Genomic DNA, 9,969 nt, shown 5'->3' with positions numbered 1-9,969 from the left:
AATACTTTGTCAGGTGATTCTCTCTCTACCATTGGTTATATTTTACTTTGGGTGGTGGTGCTATTAGCTAGAAATCTGAAAAAACAAACAATAATTGCTAACTCAACTATGAAAGTTAAGTTTATTGCTTTAGCATCAGCTAGTGAGGAAGCAAGTTGATTGAGAGATATGTTGTATGAAATTCCATTTTCAGGAAAAACCAATATTGTCTATCTTAATTAATTGTGATAGTATTGCTATAATTGGTAGAGTGAGTAACCGTTATTACAATGGTAAATCTAAACTCATAAAAATAAAAAACAATACTATGAGATCATATTTGAGTAATGACACCATTAATATGAGTTATACATGCAAAATCTTCCAAGAATCTTACAGATTCATTAACTAAGGCCTTAACAAGAGAAAGAATATGGAATACAACAAGGGGGACGAGATTGAAGCTTGTAAAATCATGAACCACATATGAGGATACTCAACCTAAGGACCAGAGATCCTGTAATTAGGTTCAATGGGAAGGACGAATCATATGATCTTGATCATAAGACACTACAAAAAATGAGATTATTAGTGATGGTTTTCAACCGTCACTAATACTCACAAAACCGTCACTACTAGTTTTAGTGACGGTTTTCAATTTGTCGCTATACCTGCCGTTACTAATACTTATTAGTGATGAATATCGAAAACCGTCACTAATAATAGAGTATTAGTGACGGTTTAAATTCGTCACTACTAATATCATATTAGTGACGGTTCCAATCTGTCACTAAAGACCGAAACCCGTCACTATAGATTCTAGACAAGATTGATCAAAAACTGTCACTAATGCTCCATTATTAGCGACGGTTTTAAATTCGTCACTAATTCTCTATCATTAGTGACGGTTTATATGCGTCGCTATTGCTACATTTTTAGTAACGGTTTTATGTTCGTCACTATTACTGCATTAGTAGTGACGGGTCCTAAACCGTCACTATTTGTTTAGTAATAGTGACAGTTTCCAAACCGTCACTATTGCTACATTATTAGTGACGGTTTTATGATTGTCACTATTACTGCATTAGTAGTGACGGGTTCTAAACCGTCACTATTTGTCTACTAATAGTGACGGTTTCCAAACCATCACTATTGCTCTTTAGTACCGTTACTTATGACTTTAGTGACGGTTTTAAACTGTCACTAAAGACATAGTATTAGTGACGATTTTAAAACCATCACTAACACTTAAATTGCACAATTAATACTAATGTGTATTTTTTTTCCAATTATTAATTCCTATAAAAATCTGATTCAAATTAATTCCTGTAAAAACCATAATTGCAATTCAAATTTAAGTACAAATATATTATACAAATTCAAATTCAAATTCAAATACAAATATATTATACAAATTCAAATTTAAATACACAACATTATAAAAATTCAAATTTAAATACATTTCATTTGTTCAGATAAAAAAAAAAAATGGAAAGCTGCATCTAAACTGCATGACATCGTCCTGACGTTGTCATAGTTGCAAACCCTACAAATTAAGAAAGTTAAAAAAAATTAGTGTACGATTTTTGAAAATAAATCACTACGTAGTACATATACAGGCATGAAAAATAAATCACATCAACATCAGATTGTAGAGGAGGAAATAATCCACCCCTCAATCAGTACACAACAATACAAAGAATGAAAAACACAGCAACAATGCAAATTAGGCAGTGCACACTTGCACAAAGCAACACAATAGAACTTCAAAGGTTAAGTTCAAAAAGCAGTCACGACTACGAAATTCAGTATTTTAGGAGAAATCACAGATATACGTATCCTCGAATAATTGCAGGCACTTAAACAGCCGTGCTGACACTCAATAAACAATCTACCAGCAGGTCGAAGCATTTGCAAGCAGGGCTAGGTGATCACGTACACACACACAACATCATTACAGTATCTTCACTTGACAACGAATTAGAAGAAGAATAAAAAAACATTTGTAAGTTGTCTTATGCTGAGATAATGCATTGAAGATGTATTTTGGACTACCACAACAACCTTGAGGCTTTGAAGGACATAATGTGAAATTTAGCGTCACTCCTAAAAATCTTTTTCCAAATAGAACTAGAGAGGAGTTTCTCAAGATGTATGCTGATATTCTAGAAAGTATATTAAACTTTTCATTGTTCTCATTAGTTAATTACATTGATTCCAGGGCCCATATCTAAACAAACAAAGAACTCACCCGCAAAGAGTTTTAGGGGATGACAATGTATTGATTGTCAAATTTGCTAATAGAGAGATAGACCTCAGCACTTCGGTGACCTATTCTAGTAATCATTACACTGCCTACAGAAGTATTGCAAACCTTTCAAAGAGCAATGAATAAAACTGGCTCTGATACCAGATACGCCCAGATCACTTTTAGAACAAGGAAAGATTTTAAATAATTGTCAAGTAAAAGGACAGAAGCATTATAAATAGTATAGGCAAATTGAAAGTATTCTCAGATTTAAGGGATGACTAATAGTCCGCTGGAGGGACGTGCTACTACGTCAAAATAACTGGCCCAGCCAGGCTTGACTGACAACCCTTTAGCAACCTTGAGAACACATAATCAATCAAAACGCATGCCTAATGAGTTTAAACTTTTAAGTGAATTAGTTCTTTAACCGAAGGCAAGTGCATATCTGAACAAACTGTAATTCCAAATTAAGTTCATTTGTAATTACAAAATATGCGTAATGGTCAGTATAATGTAATCTCAATTACAAACCTTTCAAAGAGCAATGAATAAAACTAGCTCTGATACCAGATACGCCCAGATCACTTTTAGAACAAGGAAAGATTTTAAACAATTGTCAAGTAAAAGGACAGAAGCATCATAAACTCAGATTTAAGGGATGACTAATAGTCCACTGGAGGGACGTGCTATTACGTTAGAATAACTGGCCGAGCCAGGCTTGACTGACAACCCTTTAGCAACCTTGAGAACACATAATCAATCGAAAGGCATGCCTAATGAGTTTAAACTTTTAAGTGAATTAGTTCTTTAACCGAAGGCAAGTGCATATATGAACAAACTGTAATTCCAAATTAAGTTCATTTGTAATTACAAATTATGCGTAATGGTCAGTGTAATGTAATCTCAATTACAAACCTTTCAAAGAGCAATGAATAAAACTGGCTCTGATACCAGATACGCCCAGATCACTCTTAGAACAAGGAAAGATTTTAAACAATTGTCAAGTAAAAGGACAGAAGCATCATAAATAGTATAGGCAAATTGAAAGTATTCTCAGATTTAAGGGATGACTAATAGTCCGCTGGAGGAACGTGCTATTACGTCAGAATAACTGGCCGAACCAGGCTTGACTGACAACCCTTTAGCAACCTTGAGAACACATAATCAATCGAAATGCATGCCTAATGAGTTTAAACTTTTAAGTGAATTAGTTCTTTAACCGAAGGCAAGTGCATATCTGAACAAACTGTAATTCCAAATTAAGTTCATTTGTAATTACAAATTATGCGTAATGGTCAGTATAATGTAATCTCAATTACAAACCTTTCAAAGAGCAATGAATAAAACTGGCTCTGATACCAGATACGCCCAGATCACTCTTCGAACAAGGAAAAATTTTAAATAATTGTCAAGTAAAAGGACAGAAGCATCATAAATAGTATAGGCAAATTGAAAGTATTCTCAGATTTAAGGGATGACTAATAGTCCGCTGGAGGGACGTGCTATTACGTCAGAATAACTGGCCGAGCCAGGCTTGACTGACAACCCTTTAGCAACCTTGAGAACACATAATCAATCGAAACGCATACCTAATGAGTTTAAACTTTTAAGTCAATTAATTCTTTAACTGGAGGCAAGTGTATATTTGAAGAAATTGTAATTCCAAATTAAGTTCATTTGTATTACAAATTATGCATAATGGTTAGTATAAGGTAATCTCAATTACAAACCTTTCAAAGAGCAATGAATAAAACTAGCTTTGATACCAGATACGCCCAGATCACTCTTAGAACAGGGAAAAATTTTAAATAATTGTCAAGTAAAAGGACATAAGCATCATAAATAGTATAGGCAAATTGAAAGTATTCTCAGATTTAAGGGATGACTAATAGTCCGCTAGAAGGACGTGCTATTACGTTAGAATAACTGGTCGAGTCAGGCTTGACTAACAACCCTTTAGCAACCTTGAGAACACATAATCAATCGAAACGCATGCCTAATGAGTTTAAAATTTTAAGTGAATTAGTTCTTTAACCGAAGGCAAGTGCATGTCTGAACAAACTGTAATTCCAAATTAAGTTCATTTGTAATTACAAATTATGCATAATGGTCAGTATAATGTAATCTCAATTACAAACCTTTCAAAGAGCAATGAATAAAACTAGCTCTGATACCAGATACGCCCAGATCACTCTTAGAATAAGGAAAGATTTTAAACAATTGTCAAGTAAAAGGACAGAAACATCATAAATAGTATAAGAAAATTGAAAGTATTCTCAGATTTAAAGGATGACTAATAGTCTGCTGGAGGGACATGTTATTACGTCAGAATAACTGGCCGAGTTAGGCTTGACTGACAACCCTTTAGCAACCTTAAGAACACATAATCACTCGAAATGCATGCCTAATGAGTTTAAAATTTTAAGTGAATTAGTTCTTTAACCGAAGACAAGTGCATATCTGAACAAACTGTAATTCCAAATTAAGTTAATTTGTAATTACAAATTATGCATAATGGGCAGTATAATGTAATCTCAATTACAAACCTTTCAAAGAGCAATGAATAAAACTGGCTCTGATACCCGATACGCCCAGATCACTCTTAGAACAATGAAAGATTTTAAACAATTGTCAAGTAAAAGGATAGAAGCATCATAAATAATATAGGCAAATTGAAAGTATTCTCAGATTTAAGGGATGACTAATAGTCCGAAGGAAGGGACGTGTTATTACGTCAGAATAACTGGCCGAACCAAGCTTGACTGACAACCCTTTAGCAACCTTAAGAACACATAATCAATCGAAACGTATGCCTAATGAGTTTAAACTTTTAAGTGAATTAGTTCTTTAACCGAAGGCAAGTGCATATCTGAACAAACTGTAATTCGAAATTAAGTTCATTTGTAATTACAAATTATGTGTAATGGTCAGTATCATTTAATCTCAATTACAAACCTTTGAAAGAGCAATGAATAAAATTGGCTGTAATACCAGATACGCCCAGATCACTCTTAGAAGAAGGAAAGATTTTAAACAATTGTTAAGTAAAAGGACAGAAGCATCATAAATAGTATAGGCAAATTGAAAGTATTCTCAAATTTAAGGGATGACTAATAGTCCGCTGGAGGGACGTGCTATTATGTCAGAATAACTGGCTGAGCCAGGCTTGACTGACAACCCTTTAGCAACCTTGAACACATAATCATTCGAAACGCATGCCTAATGATTTTAAACTTTTAAGTGAATTAGTTCTTTAACCGAAGGCAAGTGCATATCTGAACAAACTGTAATTCCAAATTAAGTTCATTTGTAATAACAAATTATGCCTAATGGTCAGTATCATTTAATCTCAATTACAAACCTTTGAAAGAGCAATGAATAAAACTGGCTCTGATACCAGATACGCCCAGATCACTGTTAGAACAAGGAAAGATTTTAAATAATTGTCAAGTAGAAGGACAGAAGCATCATAAATAGTATAGGCAAATTGAAAGTATTCTCAGATTTAAGGGATGACTAATAGTCCGCTCAGCCAAATTTATAGTATAGGCAAATTGAAAGTTACGCAAAAATCTTTCCAAAAAAATGTGTGCCAAATTTATAAGTTCAGTATGCAAGAATGAAAGGAAAAAAAATCAACATATTTATACAATGCTTTGTGGCTCTGTGTAACCTTTGCACGTGATCTTCATTAAGAAAATGGGCTCTGGGCTTCACTAGTAAAATACAATTTATTCATCCATAAGCTCAAGTATTGTATATGGACATATGTCAAAATATGAGAGCTCCTAGGGTTTGACATAACAATACTCTAGCATGCCCTATAAAATCTCTCATTGGCTCCTAAAGACACATCAACCAAAGGAGGGAACTTTACTTTGCCTACAAATTTTTGGACAAGTCTCCCAAAATTAAAGCTACCTGCAATCTACAAAGATTAATAGATGAAGTAAAAACAAGTATCCTACAGTTCTTTTACAATCTGCTTATTGTTCAAACATCTAGCATTGGTGATAATTAACCATCAATCATTTTGAGAATAAACTCTTGAACTCTTGAACCAACAAAACTTGTTAGGAGATCAAATAGGAGGAATAATCATTTGAGAACACACTTTTTAAGCCCTCTAATAAGAAAAATAATCATTCTTTATTATAAAAAATAAATAATAATAGAGATTGTACATATTCTTTCATTTTAATACAAAGTTTGAATATTTGTTCAAAGTTTTCTTAATCTTTTACACACAAACGAGAGAAGGTACTTTAGTTTCTAATGACATTTTCAAAATGAGTTAAGATCTGTAGAAGAAGAAGAAGAAGAATACGTACAAATTTGAACTTCCACGCAGATGAACTCACGAAGGCTTAAAGACGAGCTTGCGACGAGCTCCTTTTGGTTCGAAATCTCCAAGACGAACTCACGAAGCTTCTGACAAACTCACGAAGGGCTTTTGCTGGTTCGCAATGTGGAAGACTAACTCACGAAGCTCTTGCTGGTTCGAAGGGTTGACGATGAACTCACGAAGGTCAGAAGAAGGCTAGAGGGCTTTGAAGGGTCGAAGAAGAAGGCCAAAACTGAAAGGTCTCTCACTCTCTCCTTTCGTGCTGGCTCTCTGAACAGACAATACAAATGAAGAATCAAATAGGGATTAGGGCATTAGGGATTAGGGATTTAGGGTTCGCCAGGGAGTGGGAGGGCTGAGCAGGGCGTATGAGCCATGCGTGCACTTAGGCAGTAGGCTCACTAGGCTGACAAGGTCTGGGGTATTAGTGACGGTTGTTCAAACTATTAGTAATACACTTAACGATTTCTTTTTTAATCTTTTTTAAATAAAAACACTATTAGTGACGGTTCGCCACCGTCACTATACGACATTATTAGTGATGGTGGTTCCAGATCGTGACTAATTCCCATACGATTTCTTTTTTAACATTTTTTAAAGAAAAACTAGTAGTGACGGTTCTAAAACCGTCACTAATAAATAATATTAGTGACGGTTATCCCAAACCGTCACTAATACCCTAAAACACATTTATTTTTTAAATATTTTTTATTACAAACACTAGTAGTGACGGTTTAAAATCGTCACTAATACCATATTATTAGTGACGATTAGGGATAATTGTCACTAATACTCTAAACCTTTTCTTTTTTAATATTTTTTAACTATAAACAATAGTAGTGACGGTTTTAAAATCTTTACTAATACGATAGAATCGTCACTAATATTTTCCCGAATAAATTTTCGTGCCGAAATTGTTTACCGTGCTCTTTTTAGTGACGAATATACTATTAGTGACGGTTTCATAAACCGTCACTAATGCTTATAATTTTAGTGATGGTTTTTAAGAACCGTCACTATTACCAACATTTAGTGACAAATTCAAATTCGTCACTAATACTTTCATTACTAAAAACCCATTTTTTTGTAGTGAGAAATGCACTGTTATTTTTAAACTCATCCTTGCATAAGTGCATTTATCCTGTAATGGAGGAGGTTGAGTTTTTTTTAAAAAGACTCTTAATGAAAATCTATATCTCTTATGAGTGGCGTACTGTTAGAGTTACAGGAGAACCCTTGACAAATTTCACCCATGTGAGTATGAGAGTAGGACCGCTCTCTATGAGAATTGAGCTTATTCTCAAATATGCTAAAAAAACTAGGATTAATACAAGGCCGAGACATGCTAGATGTTAAAGCTCATGCTAACATCTCGATGATTATGTGTGAGCAGTGATACGTTTTTCTCTTAAGTAGTCATAGTTTAAGTCTAAGGAGTAAGAAGTTATTGTTCACTAAGTGACAGAAATTGAATGCAGTGCACACCTTTATTATGCATAATTATTCTTCTTCGATTGTTAAACTCTCATGGTACATACGTAATATTAAAATGAGGAGAGAATTATTAGTATATTTTAATATTATTATTTTATTAATTATCTTGAAAAAAACATGTACCTTGAAATGGGTTATGTATCTACATTTAATTAAATCATTCATTCATGTATTTTTTCATAAATTTATAAACCATAAATCTATATGTGTACCTATTTAATATATATGCATCTTAAGACGTTGACATTATACACAAATTTCTTCTTATCATTCTCATCGTATCATCCTTTTTTTTTAAGTTTAGAAAGTTTGACAAGTAAAGAAAATATTTTTTTATTTTTTATATAGAACTTTAGACTTTTCCATTTGTGTAAAATTGAAAAGAGTGAAACGATTCTATTGCACCAATTCATAGATTAAATAAAAAAATTATAAAAAACTTAAACCTCCGTAAAGCAAGTGAGATATTCGTGTTTCACTTTGCCCGTGAATCGTGTTTATATTTAAATTTTTGGTTGTATTTAAATTTATTATCTTTTTATTTATATTAAAATTCCTATCATACTTATCTACACATGCACAAAGTAATTTACTTTTCCATAAGGAAAATACAAACTAGATGTACATCATCAACTTACATCATGGAGCATAAAATGCTGTAAATGCCGAAGAGCACACTCAATTCTTAGATACCTCCAACGCATTATACTCAATACCCCCACACACACCTTCTCTAGCCTCACCACGCCGCCGCCGCCGCCGCCGCCGTCACAGCCGCAAAACTCTAGCTTCAACTCTGCCACTAGCCCACTCCTTCCCCCGGCCCCCGCTGCGCAGCACCCCGGAGCCGGCAGATCCTCCGAGAACCACCCCACCGTCGCCGTGGGCCCGAAGCACCCCTTCACTCCCCCCTCCACCATCGCCACCGCCCCCGTCCACCCCTTCGCCACCACGTGCCACGTCACCCTCACCCCCTCCAACCTCGCTCGCTCCACCGTCGCTCCCTTCTCCCCCACGTCGATCTCGAACCGGAAGACGCCTTTCGCGGTGGCCCCCAGCTCCTCGCCGGGCCTCGCCACGGTGACGACGAGGCGGTCCTCAACGAGGATGTCGATGGTGAAGAGGAGGTCGTCGAGGGAGACCCGGGGCTTCGGGGGGCAGCGGAGTCGGCGGAGGGCGGCGGCGTGGCCGAGGGCGTAGAGGCGGTGGCAGGGCACGGCGGCCCCGGCTCCGGTGTCGCGGAGGTGGGAGAGAGCGGGGAAGTGGGCGGAGCAGATAGGGTGCCAGAGGTGGTCGGAGGACATGGAGGAGAACCAGGACTTGGAGACGCAGGAGGCTATGGCTAGGGTTTTGGCATCGAGGTGGCGGGCGATGAGAAAGAGGGCCTCCCATGGCGGATCCGAGGAAGAAGACGACGATGATGATTGATCAGTCTTCGGCATATGTGATTTTCTCAGACTCGTTTCAGTTTTTGTTTTGTGATCTTATTGGCGGTTTTAGCGACAATTTAAAGGGGTTCATCAGTTGGGAAATGGCATTGCGCTGTTTGTGGTTGACACGTGTGTGGTGTGTGAGGGCGCCTTGCATGCATGCAAACTGACACGTTTAGTATCATAAGGTGATGGTTTTTTGTACATGCTCGTTTAAAATGTGTAACGCTGTAAACGTGCGGACGGCTCTTTCTAACTTTACTCTTAATTTCAGAGTAATTTTTTAAAATAAAATTTCACTCCCAATATTTTTAAAAAGTACCAAAATTTTGATTAATTGAATGTTAGTCAGCAATTATCTATATATGAAAAAAAATTAAGTTTGATCATAATAATATTTTAAAAATAATATATAGTTAATAAATTAAATTAAAAAAATTAGTCAATATAATGTCTTGAAAACTAACTAA

General features: G+C 35.7%; 1 protein-coding gene across 1 annotated transcript; it reads right to left on the bottom strand.

Annotated features, from left to right (window-relative positions):
- Positions 1-1,302: 1,302 nt before the first annotated feature.
- LOC131167792 (probable F-box protein At5g04010) lies at positions 1,303-9,621 on the bottom strand. The gene is made up of 2 exons (XM_058126678.1): positions 8,708-9,621; positions 1,303-1,525 (listed from the first exon to the last, which is right to left on the bottom strand). The coding sequence occupies exons 1-2, from the start codon at positions 9,509-9,511 to the stop codon at positions 1,511-1,513; spliced, it is 819 nt and encodes a 272-aa protein (XP_057982661.1). The 5' UTR covers positions 9,512-9,621; the 3' UTR covers positions 1,303-1,510.
- Positions 9,622-9,969: the final 348 nt, after the last annotated feature.

This window comes from Malania oleifera, chromosome 11 (assembly GCF_029873635.1).
Source record: "Malania oleifera isolate guangnan ecotype guangnan chromosome 11, ASM2987363v1, whole genome shotgun sequence".
Taxonomy (NCBI): domain Eukaryota; kingdom Viridiplantae; phylum Streptophyta; class Magnoliopsida; order Santalales; family Ximeniaceae; genus Malania; species Malania oleifera.
The sequence above is the reverse complement of the archived record's forward strand: the minus strand, read 5'-3'. Positions and strand labels throughout refer to the sequence as shown.

Bases quoted from the DNA above. Each gene is read 5' to 3' on its own strand.
- LOC131167792 (XM_058126678.1), bottom strand. From the start codon at position 9,511: ATGCCGAAGACTGATCAATCATCATCGTCGTCTTCTTCCTCGGATCCG.